The sequence below is a fragment of the Pyxicephalus adspersus genome, chromosome 2, assembly GCF_032062135.1.
Source record: "Pyxicephalus adspersus chromosome 2, UCB_Pads_2.0, whole genome shotgun sequence".
Lineage (NCBI taxonomy): Eukaryota > Metazoa > Chordata > Amphibia > Anura > Pyxicephalidae > Pyxicephalus > Pyxicephalus adspersus.
In genome coordinates, this window is record NC_092859.1 from 32,603,931 (window position 1) to 32,626,005 (window position 22,075).

General features: G+C 38.4%; 1 protein-coding gene across 1 annotated transcript; it reads left to right on the plus strand.

Moving 5' to 3' along the window:
• Nucleotides 1-694: 694 nt before the first annotated feature.
• Nucleotides 695-19,001, plus strand: TTLL1 (TTL family tubulin polyglutamylase complex subunit L1). Its single transcript, XM_072400309.1, has 10 exons — nucleotides 695-770; nucleotides 1,226-1,342; nucleotides 3,051-3,259; nucleotides 6,193-6,373; nucleotides 8,023-8,157; nucleotides 9,431-9,539; nucleotides 10,024-10,167; nucleotides 15,701-15,787; nucleotides 16,554-16,717; nucleotides 17,927-19,001. The coding sequence occupies exons 2-10, from the start codon at nucleotides 1,230-1,232 to the stop codon at nucleotides 18,054-18,056; spliced, it is 1,272 nt and encodes a 423-aa protein (XP_072256410.1). The 5' UTR covers nucleotides 695-770; nucleotides 1,226-1,229; the 3' UTR covers nucleotides 18,057-19,001.
• Nucleotides 19,002-22,075: the final 3,074 nt, after the last annotated feature.

Genomic DNA, 22,075 nt, shown 5'->3' on the forward strand with positions numbered 1-22,075 from the left:
CGACGCTGGAACACGGAACCGACGCTGGATTAGCACAGCGGGACCAGGTAAGTAGGGATTTTAGTGTTGGCGAAAAAGTACGGGGTTATCCATTATAGCAAAAATTTTTATGGCGAGAAAGTACGGGCTTAGCGGTTGGGTGGTTAAAGTGACCCTGTTGTCCATGTGGCGGCCCGTGTTTGGGGTTGAAAAGCCTAAGATTTGCTGCTCCCTGGCCACAGCATACAGTCTACAATTCTAGGAATACTCCCCTGCAACACCTGTGGTTTCTCCCACTTTCTTATACATCCCTATAGGGTGGTGGGAGGAACCACTCTGGTAGCAGGTATCCTATATTATTATTATTATTATTATTATTAATAATAATAAACAGGATTTATATAGCTCCAACATATTACTTAGGGCTGTGCATTAAATAAGGGTTGCAAATGAAGGACAGATAAAGACAGAGACACAGGAGGAGAAGAGGACCCTGCTCCGAGGAGCTTACAATCTATATGCCAAAAAGTGTGAAATATATGCTTCAGCAAGGGATTCAACAAATCAAATAATTTGAAGCCTTTAACAGTTTATTATCTTTCTAAGTGACAGTAAATATTAAGCGGCATAAGATCAGCAGCAATGAGAAGTAACAAACTATATTATCTCTGCAGCACTGTTGCCTAGCAGAGAATGAAAAGCGTCCTGGGTCGCCATGGAAACCACCCGGAAGTAGATGTCTGAGCTGTACATGGCAGGGAGGCTGCCCAGAAGCCAACACAATCTGCAGTGTAAGTGTGTGATAAGATCTGCGTGTGTATAGTGCATGACAAGGCTGCAATTTATAGAGAAGGGGGAAAAGTAAAAATCATTTTCTGCTCCATAAGGAGCACTGCATGGGACTTATATTAAATTTCTACATTATGCTTTGCCATTCATTCTGCAGGATTGCTGTGCATCACTTGCACGCCTCCTATAAAACAAAATGCTTGCATGGTGCTAAAGATCAGGGTGATTATTTTACCTGGTTTGTCATAGTTTTAGAATGTATTAGTACATAAAGAATATAGATTTATGTCTGGAACAATGAGCATCATTTGGGGGGTGGGGGTGGTAGAAGAGCAGCGCCACCTGCTGGCCACTTGGCCAAATTACATGTCACTACAACTCATCTGTGTATAGCAAAATACAAATAAATTATATCAAAGCAATCTGTTTTCTAAATGTCTACTCCTTGTTAATTTAGAGCCATGTCTGGGAAACTGAAGTGGGTGACGGACATTGAGAAGTCAGTTTTGATTAATAATTTTGAGAAGAGAGGATGGGTTCAGGTGTCGGAGAATGAAGACTGGAATTTCTACTGGTGAGTATACAAGGATGAAATTCCAGCCTGCTAGCTGGGTCAAAAGTATAATTAAACCTAATGACCAAAATCTCATATAATCATCAACATATTTATGCAATTTTAAATAGTATTTATCAAGCTGTGTACTTCTGAGGCTTTTGTTAAATAATACTTTGTAATCCCGAAGGTCCTTGTTTAGGCTTTTGTATTCTAGGGTGACCACACTATGTTCTGCGTCCCTATTGCCTTTCTGTGTTGTCAGCCTGTCACACGTGCTTCCATTAGAGACTAAGGACCTGCTTTAATAATGTTCTCCAAGTTTGGAGAAAATACACTTTCATCAGTGAAGCTGGGTGATCCAGCAAACCTGTAATGGATTTCTTAATCATTTGCTATTTGTTAGCAAATGTTTTCAATGCTGAACCAGATCCATTCCAGGTTTGCTAGGTCACCCAGGTTCACATATGAATGCATGTCTTTTCCAGCCTTGGAAAGCTTTAATAAATCAGGCCCTAAATATGGACAGCTGTTTTATATGAATGGTGTGCTATTGTCGCCATAGGACATGCTGCAGAAGTGCATAACCTGACAAGTCTGTAGGAGATCAACAACACTGAAATGTGAAAAGGAATGAAAAAATAGTGGAAACAGTCCTAAAAGAAATCCAAATTATTTATGATATGCAGCTTTTTAGAATATTAGGTATCACCCATTTAGAATTTGCATCTTTTTTTCAAACTTCATATAGGTTCAATAAAAGTTTAAACAGCCTTGTTTTGGATACCACTGATTTTGCCTACCGATTTTATGTATAGTGGGTTTCCTTCACGTACTCCGGTTTCCTCCCACATCCCATAAACATGCAGTTATTTTAATTGACTTCCCCTCCAAAATTGCCCCTAGACTGTATTAATCACATATGACTATAGATTGTGAGCCCCTTTAAGGCACAGTTAGTGATAGGACTTTGGCCTTTGTCAAGCGCTGTAATAAGTTGATGATATAGAAATAAAACTTAATAAAATAATATTATACTGTATGCTAAGTAAAATAATATGATGCTCATATGTATATCATTATAAACTACCAGCTACTATTACTACTTCGTAAATACACTCAGACATTAACTCCATAGAGTCTATTTTTGGTACGATAAAGCGATCGAGTCACTAGCACATTTAAAGAACGTTATAAATTAAGCCATTTCTGTAAATAAAACCTCAACTTTCTTGCTCCCTACACCCCCAAATGCCTTATACTATACTCCATGGATATTTCCATTTTATTGGGGTCCCTACAGCTCTCATCATTTTCCTGTTTACATCTACTTGTTACTGGATACAGTAGTGACATAGAAGTGGGCAGGAGGAACCTGTTTGTGGGATCCAGGAGACTGACACATCTGTGGTGGTGGTTTTAGTGCAGATTTCCAAGCTAAGGCATGAAACACCCCCAGTAGTAGAAAAGGTGAGTATTTACTGACTTGCAGGTATGGCTTGATTTAAAATTCTGGCTATATCAAAAGGGTCACTTTTTTATAAGAATTCTTAACTTCATGAACAATTTCCAATGCAGAAAAAGTACTGAATTTTGGCTTTATGTGGAGATGGAACTGAAATCTCAGCATGACAAAATGATCAGAAAAATCAGCAGGGTGCCGTAAAATAAAAATATGTAGGTTTAGTAAAATTAATAGGCTGTGTTACTTTCCTGACACCTATTTTAGGATGAGCGTTCAAACCATCAGAAATTGTTTCAGCGTGGAGACTGGGTTTCGACTGTCTGATGACCAAATTGTCAATCACTTCCCCAACCACTATGAGCTGACCAGGAAAGATCTAATGGTGAAGAACATAAAGCGATATAGGAAAGAAATGGAGAAAGAAGGAAGCCCACTGGCTGAGAAGGATGAGAATGGCAAATATCTGTACTTGGGTAAGTCATTTTATAGCTGAACCCCAGTACACTGACATGTAGATGACGTGTATTCTCTTCCAAATATTTTGGTAGTTTAGGTACCACTGCCAAACATCACAACTATGTTGATGAGCTTAGTTGTTTTTTTCGCTGCACTTTAGTAATAGGCCTTGGTCACTAGCCTGATCCCAGCCATCCTATTGGAAAATATAGATGCATCACCATACTCAGAACTTATTTATTGGTCTCCTCTAGTGTTCATGCCCCTCATGTGAGAATGAAAGCACTGCCCAGTGCAGTACAACCTGACCGGTCCCTCTCTCTATTGATCCCAGAGTCCTGCTAGGAAATAAATAAAGCTAATATTAGGAGAGATGTAGGTACCTAAACTGGCTGTGTGAAGGGTAAGTATTCCAAATTTGCCCACTGCAGGCTCCTTATAGCCTTTCACATATATAATCACATACAGGACCCCTAATACTTTGGGTTCTCTGCTAAGTAAATAATGCTCACTGCTTCTTTAAGTAAATTTTAGGTAGCTTCCTGTGCTCATTCTTTGCATTGACCTTGCTAATGCCCACTGTATTTGTCCATTACTTTTGGTGTCTAAAAAATATATAGGCATAGGTGGTGGTAGACCAAAGCTTGAAAAGCATATATAAATGTAACTGTAAAATGTGGTTTACCCATCTATTTCATCCTTCATAAATAGCCCGTATTGTTTGTACTGGAATACAATTTTCCCAGCAGATGCTGCCAGTCACATCTAACAATGCAAATTCCAGTCCTACTTCAGCAGAAATTATACAAATATTCTGATTTTACATGTGGTTTTTCACAGAACATGTTTTGATCCAGCCATAAAGATTCTTATCCAGGCACTTCCTGCAATAGGATGACAAATTATGTAACTTTGTTGTCACCTTGTCACATGCACAATTGATAGGGATTACAGATTGCTATACCAGAGTTTCTCAACCCTTTTTAACATTGGGGCAACCCCATGAAATACCTTTTAGACATCAGGGAACCCCTGTCCATAGAATAAGAGGTAAAGGGAAATTACTATATCCACAGCTCACGGTATATTAGTGTGGTGGTCAGTGAAAAGGATTCCTCTTAAATTGCTAGCCACTGGGAAGAATGTCACCCTTACAGAAAGATCATTGATGTCACTTAGACTGACCTGGGAGCCCCAAATTACTCATTGCTTAAGGAAACCCCAAGCAACCTCTGGATGAACCGTGACTTAGAAACACTGGGCTATACCAACACACATTGTCTGAAGCTGGTGCAATGGAGCAATGATGTGCATGTAGACAGGAAGTGGCTGAAGAGGGCTGCAGGAGATAGGAATGGAGAGCAAAGAAGGTAGTAACGAAAAAGGCCAATTTCAGGAGCTATCATCTAATAGAAGGAGTTTGTGGTCATAAAAAAATAAATGGAATATAATATGTAATTTCAGGGGCATGTATTATAGGGTTAAAAGGAAGAAAACATTAGGAAGTGGAGAAAGAATACAGGGGTGGAAAAAGTCAGAAAATGAGGAAGCTGAAAAAATGGGTAACTTAATGGCAGTTATTTTTTATGCATTGTGCTTTATCAAGCAAACTGTCACAGGGTTGCAGTTTTGTTGGGAAGACCAGAGCCGGTTTGAAGTTCAGTTTATAGAATGCCTGAAAACCTCCTTTGAACCAGTTTAATATTGGTTCAGTTGGGTTGTGTTGAGGTTGCAGTGCAACTAAGGGGTATAGGAAGCAGAAACACATAATTTGTTTGTACTTCTGCCTCGCAAGTGCTTCCAAGACACCATACAAAATGCATACCATGCATTGGAAAAACTATGGAAGTCTACAGAAGCTGTTGACAAACACACTGACCACGAGGCACTAAATAATGTGTGTCAGGACTGAGATAAAATTTCAATGTGACAGCAACACCTGCAAAAAAGGATCTTAAACCACTGACATACATTTCAAATTTTATAAGAGGAATGTAGTGCTTTTTTTGAGTATTAAACTTCTCTGCTTTTTCAACCTATGATGTGGATGGCTTATTTGCTTATTAAAAATAGCAGAACCTATACTTTGTTTTTTCATTCCAACAAAACTTTATACTTTAAAGCCTTACTCAAGGGAAATGAAACAAAAACTAGCCTTGTAGTGGAGCTTACTCCACACAGGAGTTTAATGTTCTTTCATGCCCAGGGTACCTAAAAACACGTTCACTTACTACATCCCTTAGTTGTAGGAGCTCTCCACTTCTGTCCCATGCTTTAGGTTGTGGGTAGGTTTTTGGCATCCTCCATAGAATCGGGAGCCTGAAACCAATGGAAGGAGAGCTATAAAAAAGTAGTCTTCTGAAGGACCTCTTGCAAAGGAAGAAGAAATCTGTAATAGTAAGGGATAAGGTAGGTTAAACATGTTTTTTTATAGTACCCTAAACCTAAGCAAGCATTTAATCTTTGCAATTTGTGGGGAGACCCACTTCTGGGTAGTTTATTTTTCTAATTTTCCTGGCTTTAAAGTGAACATGTGTTTTGCCAATGCAGGATTACTTGGCTGCTTCCTCCCCAGCAGCACTTACCTTCCTTTCATTTGCTTCCCCACCAGTTCATTCAGCCTTCAAGGTAGGGAAAGACAAAAAAAAGCAAGGAAACCATGACTTGGGGCTTGGATTTGGTTGAAGACTCAGTCATCAAGCATTAGCTCTCTCATGTGAGATGAACAGAAGTGGGACATGATGGTGGTTCCAAGTATTTTTCCCATTGACTAAATAGAGTAGGGAAGCACAGGTTCAAAAAATTCCATTGCTTTTCAAGCCCTGTTGGTCCATCTACATTTGTTTCAAGGGGTGCAGCCAATCACAGGGGAATCTGAACTTTTTTTTTTTGCACAGTGGCTCAGCTGAACATTTCTAATGCCAGTTTTATTGCTCTGTATTTCTTGCAGACTTTGTGCCAGTCACCTTTATGCTTCCGGCTGATTACAATCTGTTTGTGGAAGAATTCAGGAAAAACCCTTCCAGCACCTGGATCATGAAACCTTGTGGGAAAGCTCAAGGGAAAGGAATATTCCTAATCAACAAACTGTCTCAGATTAAAAAGTGGTCCAGAGACAGCAAGACCTCCTCGTGAGTAGCCGCATCATTTCATTTGCCTTTATGAATATTGATTTTTTTTTCTTAATAAAATCCCATTGCAGCTTTACAGAACTAATGACTCTCTGTGTGAGAATACAATTAATGTGGTGTACGTGTTGTTAGTCTGACTCGCTTTTCTCCTCTGCACATTACTGCAGACAGCTTGTTTTGTAATAAAAATGATGATCCCAGATTTACTATAGCATGTAGCATCCTTTTTGCTTTATATGTAAAACTACTTTTCAAATATAAAGACCACCTGACAACAGAATCACCCTCTTCCTTCTACAGGCTTCCAGAACAAGAATAAAGAAAAAGATATCACAATGTAAATATTGAAGCTTAGTGCTGCTTGTCTATCTGCCAGCCATAAGCTCTGGATTACAAGTATCCTCTCTAGTACTGCAGCCTGCTCTATGCTTTATGGCATTCCAAGTCAAATGCCTATGTCCCCATCTCAGTGACTTGGTTCTCCCCTGACTCCTGTGTACTCACCTTTGCAGTGCCATAGGTTTCAGGAGATAGAACCCTGAGCGTTCTGGGGGTGGAAGGGGCAACAGCATCCGACACTTCCATAAATTTTGAATGCTATGCCGCTGATGGAGCATATAGCATTGTACAAAGGCCCTGATTGATTAAAGCTCTCCAAGGCTGGAGAAGATAAACTTTCATCGATGAAGCTGGGTGATCCAGCAAACCTGGAATGGATCAAGGTCCAGGATTGAAAACATTTGCTAAAAAATACCAAATTACTCCAAATCCATTCCAGGTTTGCTGGATCACCAAGCTTCAATAATGAAAGTGTATCCTCTCCAGCCTTGGAGAGCTTTATTAAATCAGACCCATAGGGTGAGTTAGGATACACAGACCACTGAAGAGCTCAGTACAAATGTCATTCTATTGCAGAGGTTTTTGTTCAACTCTACTCCAGGCAAACCACTAAATACACAGATTATAAGTCATTTGTTTTACCTGCTAAAGGGATTTGTATTTGTATCCATGAAATCCTAAGTTTTACATGGCTCTGCCCCATAGCACAGTTCTATCTAGAAGGAAAGAAAAACTGATTTTTCTCTGCTGCTGGTAACACTGAAAAGTCCAATCTCTTTCCCAGCCTGTGAGTGGACATTGAAAGGTGAAGCAGCATACCAATGAATGAGCTCATCTCTGTGTTGCTTTGCTCTCTCTTGCTGCCAGCATTCTCTTACTACTGCAACATAACTGCTTTGCTTCTTGTGCTGCTTCTTCCTCTCCCTATCTAAGCTCTGCTATACAGAGGATTGAAGCTTTTTACCATCGGTTTGCCCTATGGGAAAATGAACCTCTTTATTTGTACTTGGACCATTTTCACTAAGATAGAAACTGATAAAAAATCCAAAGTTTAAGAGTTGTCCATAGAATAAGAGGTAAAGGGAAATGTGTCAAAGGCAAGAATTTCCTGTTGTGTCTCCAGGTTTAGAAGTAAATAGAAATCTCCCCAATGGTATGCAACCAACAAAAAAATGAACCTGGTAGGACTTTTAACCCTTCCCTATTCTATCAAAAAATAAAAAGATTTGCAGATATGAAGTAGTTTGTCTTTCGGATTTGCTTGTAGTTCGGCTTTAATAAATGATGCTAAATCTCTGGATGTCTTTTAGGTTTGTGTCACAGTCTTCCAAAGAAGCTTATGTCATCTCTTTGTATATCGACAATCCTTTGCTGATTGGAGGAAGGAAATTTGACCTTCGTCTCTATGTTCTCGTCACCACCTACCGACCTCTCAAGTGTTACATGTAAGATGTTTTGTAGAAAATTTCATAAGGGTGAGCTGGGATTTTGTCATTGTGCAAAACTTTTTCATTTTTTCATTTATTCTGTATTACACGCCATTATTTAGATTCACAATTTTTTTCTGCCTATTTATCCCTGTCTTCATTCATCAGTTGGCTTTGTAATTTTGCAGAGCATGGAATTCTGCCCATGAGAACATGAGATCTGCCCATGAGACTTCCTAAGAAATGCAGTGTGCCAGCATGTTTTGCCAACAATGGGGTATATCTGAAATATAAGTAGAATCAGCTTTTATCTCAGTATTGGCTTCCTCACAATCGCTCAAATTTAAAATAAGACTAACAGTAGGAATGCTTTGACTGTAAAGTAATTGAGAGAGAGAAAAAGAGGGGTTAAAATCCTTTATTTGGATTGCACACTTTAAAGTATACCTTGTGTAAACATGACCACTCCTTTTACCAGGTAGAACATTAACAACAGTCTCAACAGCAAAGTCATCTGTATTTTGGACTTCTTTATTTTATTTATTGGAATTATTTAACATTTAGGTAATACAAAAGTTTTCCTGTCACATCATGGTGGCATAGTGACATTTCACGCTTACCTGGGCTCTTTTTTTTTCTTTTTAGCTCAAAGCAATGTACAGCGCTGCTTAATATGTTGGCACTATATAAATTCTGTTTGTTAATAATAGTAAATAAAAAAGCAGGTTTCAATAATTCCCTGTTTGGCCTGGAAACTCTTAAGGTACCCATACAAGTGAGACATCCTGCTGTCTTCACTACACAATCTTTACTGAGTGTCCCAGGAGTCCAGTAAAAATGTATTTGCCAAAATAGAAAGGCACAGGAGTAGCAAGTGTAAGAAGTTCTCTATTTTTCTGGGCTATAGAAAATATATATATATATATATATATATATATATATATATATATGCCAGTGGAAGACACTATGTGGGTTTACAAGTGTGTGTGCATATATATCTGTGTACATATCTATATAGTGTATCCTTAGCCTTGGTGAAGGGGACCCAAAAACCTTTAGGAAAACAATGGCTACAACTTTGCCCTATGATTCTTTCATCCTTGGAACATACTCATGTACCAGCACCACAGAGATCTCTTACATACCTCCCACTTCTGCTCTGGCTTTGATAGTTGATTTTACCCTCTTTTAGTTAGTTTTGTACAATGAACATCTTTCTCCATAAATATACTAAAAAGAGCGGTTACTGTTTTTTTCTGCTTTACCAATATTCCCATGCAATTCTTTGTAGGTACAAACTAGGATTTTGTCGCTTTTGTACTGTAAAGTACACCCCAAGCACAAGTGAGCTGGATAATATGTTTGTACATCTAACGAATGTTGCTATTCAGAAACATGGGGTAAGAATTTGTGTTGTTCTCTTTTAGTGGAGGATTTTTTTTTTTGTCCAGTTTTTTTTCCATTTTTAGATAGACTAAAGCAGGGTTTCTTGACCTTTATAACTTGTAGGGCTCCCTTTTTAGCAGACCAAAAATATTCTAATTAGGGAAATTCATTGTGTGGGTTTACATACACCTATCATATTCATAGTTGGTTGCATTAATAGATGTATCCCTTATATATGTCATTTCATTTTTTTGAGTCAAGTTTTCCTTTAAAATAAAAGTAATTGGCATGAAATAATGCAGATTTTATATTACTAGTGTTCAGGCTGGAATAATGGCACATTTATAGTAATTTAGCACATTTTACAGTGATAAAGCCATCTTTTCCAGAAGTGCCATCTAACAAGTGAATAGAATTGATTTTTCAATCTAATTGAAGTACATTAAGGCCCGGCCTGAGGCCTCTTGCTGGGTTTTAAGATGTAACGCTCTTTTCTAGGATGACTACAATCACATCCACGGCGGGAAATGGACTGTCAGTAATTTGCGCCTGTACCTGGAGAGCACGAGAGGACGAGAAGTCACTGATAAACTCTTTGATGAGATTCACTGGATTATGGTGCAGTCCCTGAAGGCAGTGGCGGTAAGTATCTTCTTTACCATGCTGTGTGTGTGCCAAGTCTCATAAGAAGTGTCTAAAGGGAGATCTGCTTCATCAAATCAGACTCTGCATTTCATTTTCTAAGACACTACCTGTAATATGAAATAGGAAAATTAAATGGTTGTTCAAGAAACGGCTTTTCTATCAAGTAAACTTTTGTTTGCTGTAATGCCCATATTTTGTTGTGACCTCATGTTTGTGGCAGATGACACACATAAAATCTCTATCATTAGAAGTTCTAGCCTGACAGCATGACACTTCTAGGGTAACCGGATCACAGGAGGTTCTGTAGGTGTAGCAAGTAATATATTGGGCCAAAGGTAGGCAAACTCCGGCCTTTCGGCTGGATACGGCCTAGCCAGTATTCCATTCCGGCCTAACGCCCCTCTAGTTATTTATTGTTGGATGCGGCCTAATTGAATTGTCGTGTATCACGAGTTCCCGCGATATTATCGAGTTCCCGCACAGTAACCCCAATTACTATGCCTAAAGAGCAGAAGTAACGCGCAGCTACCAGTCTCTGAAAGGTTGACCTTCAACCCCGAATGGATTGACGAAATATTCTTCGTCCAACGCGGTAACAAAGCCCTGTGTTTAGTGTGCAACGACACCAACAGCACTTTTAATCGGTCGAATCTCAAGGGGCATTTCGATGCCAAGCACGCGCACACATACAGAGACTACACCTCAGATGAGCGGAAGACTAAGGCTGCTGGCTAGCAGTCACAGTTGGAAAAAACCTCTTCTTGAACACCTTGTTTCTTCTGGCCTAGTGTGCCTTCTTGCCCTCCTGAAATGGCCTAGTAGTCCAAACAGTTTGCAGACCCCTGTAATAGGCAGGCAAAATGAGATGCAACAATGTGACATGTGAAAACCTCCTGCAAAACAGTTCTAAAGCTTTTAAATCTTCTTTATATTTTGAATAATTAGATTTGATATAGAGATATGGGAGGCAGTGGGGTCCTAATTGTTTAAGGGTTTTAGGGTCCCATCATACATATTAAACTGACATATTGTTTCTAGTGCTTTTTTTATTTAGACTATATTAGGATACAAATGTTTTATTGAACCATTGCTTTTGGTAATAATGTATGGTGTATTATGAAGGATGTATCAGTATGGTTTGCTGGATCACCCAGGTTCTCCCACGATATTCTATCTTCTCCAGTCTTGGAGAGCTTGTCATTAACATTTTGAGGAAGAAAAGAGGAAATAGAAGATATAAAATTTAGAAGGGTAAACCTCAGCTTTAAGGACAACACAGCAGATATTAAGTGTCATTTTGACAATACCTGCATTTGTTGCATATTGCTTGGCACTGATTTGCTTTGAAGTTATTCTACAGGGTTAGTTTATTATAATAATGACCTGACTCATACTGAATACATAAATGACCAAAAAATGAGTCTATAAAAAAAGTTAAAGTATAATTTCGTCTAGAGTAGGGAAAAGATAAAAATGTCTCCTGTTGTTTTACTAAGCCAACAGTTTTTGGAAAGCAGAAACTTCTTATTTGTTACTGTTGGATGAGATGAGTAATATTTATTATTATTGGAGTTGATAATGCACCAAGTTGCTGAGCTATGGCTGTGACCACCAGGAGATGGCAGCTCTGTGTCTGTGGTTTATCCATGCAGGGAGCCTTTCTAGAATGCAGAATGTGAAGCCAGCGTACTAGTACAAGGCATGATGTGGCTGATGGTAAATAGCATGTAGAAGGTAATTACAAGCTGCCTGTGCTGCCCACAATTTTCTGCGGTTATCTGTAACCTAAGTACATGTGTTTTCTGACAGCGGAGCCACCAAACTACAGGGCATAAAATCAATTTCACTTCTGGGTTCCAATCCATAAAAAATAGGTATATTAGACGAAATTTGACTTATTTTTTGGAAACTCTGGAGCCTGAGCCCAGTTTATAATGTGGTTATAGCGCAGTCAGTTCTGGGAAATGGGCTTGAAGCAATTTAGAGAAAGAATAAAATGGATTTTACTAGATGATCATTTTGTGTTTCTAAAATGAAGCTTATTTGTAGGTACGTTTTCTATTGCAATTAAAGAAAAGTAACCAAATGCTATGCAGTCAAAGCGCTAAAAAACAAAACGCATGAACCCCCATTTAACTGCAGTCCAAGTAAAGATAGACAGATGGATAGAAAGAATATGCCACTGTTCATAATATAACACTAGGTTCAGTCAGGATACAGGTCTTTTACTTGCAGTCTGAACAATATCAACAAAATGAGACATGTATTCAAATATCTGAGATATGGTTAGGTAGGTATTGATGGATTTACACCCTGCTTGGCACCACCTAAATATTAGATGCTGGCAGAATAATTAGGACATCATTAAGATGGTCTCTGGCTTCTTACCCATCCTATAAGTGATCATTGTCTGGGTATACATGATAGTGGAAACCAGCATCCACCTGACCCATACCTAGTAGCACTGGCCCTCTAAAACCCGGAGAATTCTTGTGACACCATTCAAGCAACATCTGTTTTTTTGGGGGTTTAACCAAAACGGATGATAACTAGTTAAATTACCTACCTGCCTTTTAAATGGCTTGGATGTTGCGATATAAAAAAGTGTGCACCTATATTCCCAAATATGCCCACCTTATTTCATCCTAAAGGGATCTCATTCTTGTTGTTATGTTTCTCATTTATTTTAAACTGCACAGAAAACAGCAGAAGAACTAAGGCTCTGTAGCACAAATCTTCCCTTTAGAAAAAAAATGTATCTATTCTGATTTGACCTGTTGATGCTGCTAGTAAGAAACTTCACTCGGAGCCACATTGTCATCCACGGACCCACACACTCCAATGTGTATTGACACACACTGTATATATGCCTGCTTTACAGCTTCCATCATTTTTATTGCCTCTATTATATGAGTGCATATAACAGAAGGGACACAGATCCGGAGAGCCATTCATAGTATTCACAGATAAAGCTACTTATAGAATGGAAATAGACATTTATATAGTAAAATGTACATGATATGGAGGTGCTGAGGACTGGTAATTACTAGCTGGGAGGAGGTCACATGATCCCTAGAATTTACTATGGAGCAGCAGCTATGTGGGTTACACTGACCCTGTCATTTTGCTGTTATCGGGGTATCAATATGTAAAATGTTACCCCCCTGGCTTTATTCTTTTGACAGTTATCACAAAATCATGCTGAGCCCGTGATTCCCTGCTTTAATTAAAGAAGAAAAAAAGCTAAGTGTTTATTCTTGCTGCCATGACCTGTGATTACAGCTCACAGGGTTAATTATCCTTTTTCAGGTTGTGGATGGAAAATTAAACTTTCCCCAAATCCCAGGGAGCCAGGGCTGGCTAGAAAGGCTGGCTTTTAGTAACCCAGTCTGGTGTGTTAACCACAATCCCTTGTCTGCCGGAGGTTTGCCAGAGAAAGCTGGCATGACACAAAAGGATAGACGTCTAGAACAAGCTAACATGAATGACCGGGAGAGATAACCTGCAGCTCCTGAGTAACTACAAATCATAGAAATGCAGAAAAAAATGGAGGGACTTTAGTCAGCAGCAAGGACGAATACCCAGGGTGTTAACTTCAAGCTTCTGATTTGTTTTTTTTTAGACTTTCTCATTAGGCCTATGTATTGTCTAATGTAAGCTTAGAATAAAGTGTGTGTCAAGAAAAAAAAACATAATCTTTTGTGGGCTGACAACACGCAGCATTTTTGTGGACTGAATGGTGTCAGCACTGCCTAAATCCTTAATTAGATTTCTTAGATAACCCAGAAAGGTGCTCAGAATAATGCTGAATTCTGGAAATTGCTTTCAATTGTGTATTTAAGGTCACAACTAAGAAAAGCTAATTTGTAGCTAGATACTCATACTAGCTGTGTTTAAAGATAATTGTAAGCATTTTAATAACTACATAGCTGGTTTAAATGCTAATCTTTAGTACTTGCCTGACATTTAGCACAGCTGAGTCTATCAATGATGACTGGCCAGTGAAAGGTTAATGAACCACCACAGCTGTTATTCTGTAACATGTAAGAATGAGATGACTGCCATTGCTTATCATTGTAGTGTTCTGAGTCACAGCTTCATGTGATGCGGTTTACAGTCTCTGCGGAGTAATATCAGGGATCGCATTGCACTCCGCACATGGAAACTGGTCTGCATGGCACAAAGCTTTTGAGGTTTCTTCAAAAATAGGCAAGGTTATGATGCCAAAGAGAATGCTTATTCTAGAATTTTATTTAAGCCCAAGATTCAAGATGTGGCTTTGGTAAAAGAAAGGTAGTGGAAAATTTAAATTTTCACAGTTTGCACCGAAACAAGAAGTGACAGAAATCAGCTGGTAAAGACACTTGTTGAAAGCTATTTAAGGGGGTTCCCGCACTTTGGAGAGATCACATTTCCTTTTCTGTTGCTTTTCAGGACAGGAAGTAAATGAGGAATCTGCGCTATTTAACTATTCTCTACTATCTATTTTTTTTTAATACAGACTATTTGTAAGTGCGGAAACTTCCCTCCTACATTGTTTTGTGATGCCATACATTTATGTGTTGAGCAGCTACCACCAAATAACTCCTGTGTTCGTTTTTAGACGCTGGCAGAACCACATGAAAAGCACAGATAATTTATTACTTTCACAGATCACTTGTGGGTAACCTAAACATTTGTATATAATGTGCCGTCACGCAGAGATTAAAAAAGCAAGCAAAGTAAGCTGTGACAATCCAACCATGAATAACTTTTAGGTGAAATGAATACTGACTCGGAAGAAGCAATAACTCAACTTGCTGTATTGCTTACCTTTTGAGCCCAATAAGACTTTCATTTAAAAGTAGGGAAATACCCTACATTGCAGGTGCATCAAGACATGGGGAAAGATACTGGAGAAGATAGACTATCATGGGGGAACCTGCGTGATCCAGCAAACCTTAAATAGATTTCTTAAAATCATGTGCTATTATTTGGCAAGTGCTTTAAATCCTAGACTAAATCCATTCCAGGTTTGTTGGATCACCTAGGTTCTCCCATGATAGATCTTCTCTAGTCTTGGAGATCTTTAAAAAATAGGCCCAATGTGTGTGCAAGGACTTACAGTTGGCTTACCTTAGAAAGCAGTCGCAGCATGAGAAGATATGCCTGTCCCCGTGCTCTCTATGTGAAAACAGTGGTCTCCCTACAGAGGTCTGTCATTCTTTTTTTGAGGGAGCTTTAGTTTTCACGTGGTAGAGGATGTCTTGTGTTTTTTGTCTTGTGAGGATCCTTCTTTACAGAATGCTGGCAGGGACAGGCTTTTCCGAAAAATGCTGTGGCTGCCTTTTACAGCCAACCAACTGTAAAAATTTGAATACTGTTTTTTATGTATTTACCAATTTTTTGATTGTTTTTAGCCCTAGGCATTTTGCCTTCAATAAATTAACCTCATACATGAAATGTGTTTCAGTTTAGTATCTTCTTTTGTTATTTGCATTGCCATATTTCCGGTTCTGTATTTATTAAACTTGACATGTCTTGATTCTAGCCGGTGATGAATAATGACAAGCATTGCTTTGAATGTTATGGATATGACATCATAATTGATGACAGATTGAAGCCATGGCTAATCGAGGTTAGCAATTTCTGCATTTTGTGGGATGGAAACCGTGCAGTTCACTAAACATGACCCCATCATTAAAATTCACACATCACAGAAACCAGTAAGGGTACAAATACAGCAGATATTACCAAATTACTTTAGGCTTGATTTACAAATCTTTACATAAGGATCAGGCTCAAATCTCACTGGATTCATTCCAAGATTGTTGGTTTTAGCCTATTAAATTTAGCTCATTCTCACAAAAATATGTGATTTTTATAAAACAACTGCTGCTCCTGAGCTCCGTCACATATCAAGCAAAGGGGCAACGCAACGTTAATTAGAGTAACAATTCGGCAGTATTGTCCTCGCATAAGATAGACATCACTGGCAAGAAACCACAGATATTTGTGAGAATTCCCAGGACTAAGTAGATGAATTAATAATTATATTCTGCAGTGCACATACTGTTTTTTGTTTTTATGGGATGCCTCAGTGGTCAAATCAGAATAAAAATAGTAAATGAATCTACCTACCATACAGAGAATATTAAAAAAAACATCAAAGGGGGTTTTACCCTGTGATCCAAAACTATTAAAACAATTTTGTTGGCTTTAGGGTTTGGACAGTTAGATGCCATTATTTTAAAACCAAATCCTAAAATTAAACCTGATTGCTCCAACTTTCTTTCTTTTAATTTTACACACAAGGTCGATATGTGAAAAATGTCTTTACATGTGCACCCACAAATCTTGTTAGAGGTCATGGTGAACTCTTGTGTTCTTTTTGCATCAAACAGGTGAATGCTTCCCCGTCTCTCACATCAAGTACAGCCAATGACCGAATTTTGAAGTACAATCTCATCAATGACACTCTTAATATAGTTGTTCCAAACGGGGAGATCCCAGACTTCAAGTGGAATAAAGTGCCCCCCAAAGAGGCTCTTGGAAGCTATGAAATCTTGTAAGTGATGATAGTCACAAGGAGGGGTTATTAATGGCAATTAAGCAAATCCAAAACTGCTTCCCCAACAAAATGCTGTTAACCTCTTTATGGCTGGATTTTCTGATTTGTTTGACTTTATACGTATAAGCACTAGTTGCTTCTATGCATTTGCCACATGTGAAGTTCCTACATTGGCCAGTAAAGGTAGTCTGTACCCTCACTACAGAGTGAAGTGAAAACTTCATTTGGAGTAGGTATGTGTATTCATTTAAAAATTTAATGTGTAAATTTAAAAAAAAAAATTTAAAAAATAAATACAACTACCAATTGAATTGAATTGAAGGTTCAGAAAGTGAGACATCATCCTCTACTATTTTGGTAAGTTTGGCCTTGTACTATTGAATGTTTCTTTCTATGTAACAGATCTGATCTTCACTAGGAATATTTGGAAAGTGTAGTGGTTCAAAAATAAGAAATGCCGAGCACTTGTGTATGAGAAAAGCCCTCGACAGCTGTGACAGATAATTTCTAGTGCACTTGAAAAATCTTTGTATGATCTACTCAGCAAGAGAGCCCTTGGAAGAAAAATCATTTAGAAGTAAAACTTGGCAATACGCTCTAACTATTCTGTTTTTCCATTTTTTTTATAACAACTATGGGCATTTAGCTCTTTGTATCACGTTGATTCAGTCACTGTGGGTGATAATTTGACAGAAGAGAGATGCCACTGTGGTCAATACCAATTACATTCAAAGACTGACAATGTTTAAAGTTGATCGGTATTTACATAATACCATATAGGATCACTAAATGGTTTATTTTTGGATGGTTTATGACCAACAGAAAAGCAGATGGGACTATCTTTCCTGCAGAAAAAGTGGATCCCATCTCCCACCAGCATCGCTCACATAACTTAAGGTCTTGAAGGAAAGGAGTTTGGATTGGTTTATCCTTCAGGAGCGTTAATGGGGCCAATACTAAAGGGCACTTGAATATTTCTCAAGACAAGAGTATAGGAGTGCAGGAATTTAAGCAGAGGTGAGGGTCATGCGGGATGAAGTGTTTGGGGGAATGCTTAGACATCAGTAAGAAAATATACACCATAAATAACTTTTTTTTTTTTAGCATGATGATTTCTGTTGTTTAGCCTAATTGCTTTGATCACCTAAAAGCTGCATACATTGTGTGCTGTATTATGAGATATTAATATATCTGCCTTATTGCTAGATACGATGAAGAAGCAGCACAAGGTGATGGATCAGATCGAGACATGAGAAGCCGACCTGGACAGGCCTTTGGTGCAAAAGGAAGTCGGGCAAGAGACTCTGGAAGATCTGCTCCAACAACATGGAAGTAGTTTAGCTTTGGAGTACACACTAATAATGTTTACATTTCTAAATAATTTAGGATAAACTCCAACTGAACAGAATTAGTTTTTTTTTCATACAGCATAAAGGCCGTGAAGCATAAAGGTTTTTTTTTCCCATCAAAGCATCCAATGCCTTCTAAGAAATCCTTCAACTCTTTTAGCACTCTTTTGTGCATGCATGATTCCCCAATACTTCAAAATACCTGCTGGTAGGTAGTAGGGGTGATAGAAATGTTACCACTTAAGTCACAAGGTCTTTCTGTCCATTTACCAAACTGTCTGGAATGTTGATTTTGTTTGGAAGATGTGTTTTGCACGCACCATAACATTTCCATGTTAAGTTTATTGTGACATTATTTTTTGTTTAGCTAGAGCTCTAATGGTAGAAGCTTTGGCTACATATCAAACGTATTTTATTTAAAAAAAAAATTTCCTGCAATGTTTTATAGGACTTTTACATTTACTGTATGGCCAATTGTTTGTAAACATCTGACCATCAAAACTATATCATTTTGTTGGACATGCTATGGGAATTGATATTAAACGTTAACCTGCTCCCATCCTGCTATCATAGTAAAAACAGTGTCCACTCTTTAAAGGAAGGCTTTCCACAAGATTATAGTGTCCATTCAGCTATAACAGTATTTATGTGGTCAGGTACTTATGTTAGAAGAGAAGACCTGGCTTACATATCATCATAGTATTCACTTTTGTTAAGAATATGGCTCTGTGGTGGCTACTTAGGTTGATCTACATTTAAGTTATGAAAAATATCAAAGTTATAAGGCCGGCTTTGTGCACCAGGATGCAGTCTTGCTGGGAGAGAAATGTGCCTTCCCAAAACTGCTGTCATAATGTTGCAAGTGCAATTTATACGAAAGTGTAAAAAGTTGTTTCTTTTACAATATGGCATTGTAGGAAAAAAAAGAAGAATCTGTGTGAACCATTAGTGTAGTTTTAGGTTATAGCGAAGTTCAGTTTGAACAGACTGGTCCGCTCCATTTTGGAAAATCTGTGGACATTTTGAACAACGCTGCAAATGCATGGGTTAGCAGAGGTTAGCACTCTGGCCTTTGCAGTGCTAGGTCCCAGGTTCGAATCTCAGCTAGGACAATATCTGCATTAAGTTTGCATGTTCTCCCTGGGTTGACCATAGATTGTGGTAATGACTTATGACTATGGTGGGACATTGGATTGTGAGCCCCTTTGAGGAACAGATAGACTTTGGACATTGTGAAGTGCTGCATAATATGTCAGCGCTATATAAGTACTGGTTAAAAATGCTTGTGTTAAATTTAGATATATCAAAAGTGCAGATGTCATAGGGTCTAAAAGGTTAATGAAAGGGATGTATGTTTTATATTTATTAATAATTGTTTGTTTAAAATATATTTTAAACTTATTTATTTTTTGTATTACCATTATCTGCTTCTATTATGTAAGGCTTTGATGCTCCTTCTACCCCCAAGCAGCTACAGATTACTTACAGCAGTGATATATTGCTCACTGTTATCAGCAAGCAGTAGAGTGTTGTAGTGCAAGGTAAGGCAGCGCAGAGCTGGATCAGCTGCACACTGCTCCAATATTGCCACCAGAGTTTAAACCAAACCCTGATGACGGCAGACATAACCCATTGGGATTTCCCATGTAACCATGATTACAATATTTTGTAAATATGTACAAATTGTCAAGCTCAAGGACAGCAGCACATATTATTGCTCCTGCTTATTTATGAAGAATTCTAAGATATTGTATGTTACACAACAAAAAAAGAAAAGAAATATGTCTGGTTCTGGAAGCGTAAATATTAGCAGTTTACTTAAAAATGTTCATTCCTGACTTCACATGACACGCGCATATTTCTTAAAGTGGACCTTGTAGTAAAATGCAACATGTGCTTATTGGATCAGGGCTACCTGTAAAAATCACCATATATTCCAAGGGCAAAAATGTAGCATTGGGTAATAAAAAGTTAGAATTTATGCCTTTCCACTATACTTGCACAGTACTTATGCAAGGGTGACACAGCGATCTTGCTGGTGATAACCTGGGAACATAAATCTCATGGGAATTCAATCTTCCATAGGTTTAAGTGTCTTCTCCCAATATATGGGGTACATCTCTTTTCCTCAAGCCTTCCAGGGCAAGGCAGGTGTAAGATAATCTTTTCCATCTTTTTACCTCCCAGGTACATTTTTATCCCTGTAATACACAGCAATTTTTAGAGCTGGCTTGTAATAAGTGGACCTTGCATTTTACAATAGGTCTTCTTTAACTTCTCCATTAACCTGAAGTGTATATGCCTAGACTGGGTTTTTCAGTGGCCAAATGTGATGGTAAATGAATGAATTAAACTTAGGTACACTCTTTTTATTATTGCGTTGCTTATGTGTTTTTTTAATTCATGTTTAAATATTTTACACTTAGCAGCTTGTAAGATTTTTTAGAACCCACATTAATGTTTTTTTTTTCAAAACGATAGAGAACATTAATGTGCAGACTACAGTATTCATGCAGCCAGTAAAGTCTAAAAAAGCCTGAACCCATCTTGCATGGTTGTTCTAGGCCAGCAACACATAAGCTCAGCATTGTTAAACATAAAAAATAACTTTCAGGTCCTCTGGGAACCCCCTGGTATAACTAATATATCCACAGCTCACAGTACATTAGTGTGGTGGTCTATTGGAAGACTGCTTCTTATATTGCTGGCCAGTGGGAAGAATGTCACCTTTACAGATAGCCAAAATGATCATAGTCACTGACCCAAAAGGCACAAATTGCTCAAGGAACCCCTAGCACCCTTTGGAAGAACCCTGATTTAAAAACCCTGCACTAGGTGATAAAGGCTGTATCAGGATTATGACCCTGGACTTTACTCAAATGAATACGTAAAGGTAGATCCCACACTGAACTCTTCAGAGAAGTTATCTTTAAACTGCTGCTCCTTTCTTGCCTGGTAGCTTTTTGAAGCCTAAAGCTACGTACACACGGCAGATTTTCGCCCGATAATTGGCTGATGCCGATTATCGGGCGAAAATCTGCCGTGTGTACAGTCGGTGTCGTCCATCGTCCGGACGACGGACCTGCCGGATCCACGGACGATGGACGACAGCCGATCCTAATGAAAGGGAAGGGGAGAGCGCGCAGCAGGGTGCCGCTCCGTCGCTCTCCCCATCGTCTCTCCATAGAGCATGAACGGTGCTGTATGTACAGCACCGTTCATGCATCGTGCACTCCCTTGTGCAAAAATTGCAAGTGTGTACGCAGCTTAACTCCACAGAGATCACACTACAGCAGAATAAAAGTGCCTTCAGACATGGGAGAACATGACCTGCTAGAGAAAGATCCTATGTCTGTAATCCCTTTTAGACATACCTAACTGAGCCAGCACTAAGGAGGAGTAGATCTATTTGCAGCATTCTATTGTAAAAAAATAATTTAATACAAGTTTAAAAAAAAAGTTTATAATCTTGAAAAAAAACTCAGAATGAAATAGGGCTAAAACTGATCTACTTCTCCAGTAAATAAAAGAATAAGAGATTTCCCTTCCGGTTGGAATACAATTTCTGTATGTCCCAAGGACTTTCCCAAGTCAGTTTACATAAGAGATTATCCCACCCGTAAATACATCGCCTCTCCAGCTGCTGCTCTGTTTTCTGCATCAGTGATTTCAGCATTTTGATTTTTTGATGTTTATTTGTAGATATAATCTGACATGTTTGTAATATGTATTCATTTGTGTAATGCTGATATATTCTGCAGCATTTTTAGAAAACAGTAAATCAGAACTTTTGGCTGTGTCCTGAAAGTGTTATATCTCAGTACCTGAAGCTCAACTGCAGGTGTCCATTTAAAACAATTTTTTTTTAAATACTAAAGCTACATACACACTTCCAATTATTATCGTTGGAAAACGAACGACGAACGTTCATGCACGATATATATGAACGATCGTATAGCACCGATCCTGCACATAGAGATAACGACACGATCGTTCATAGATATTG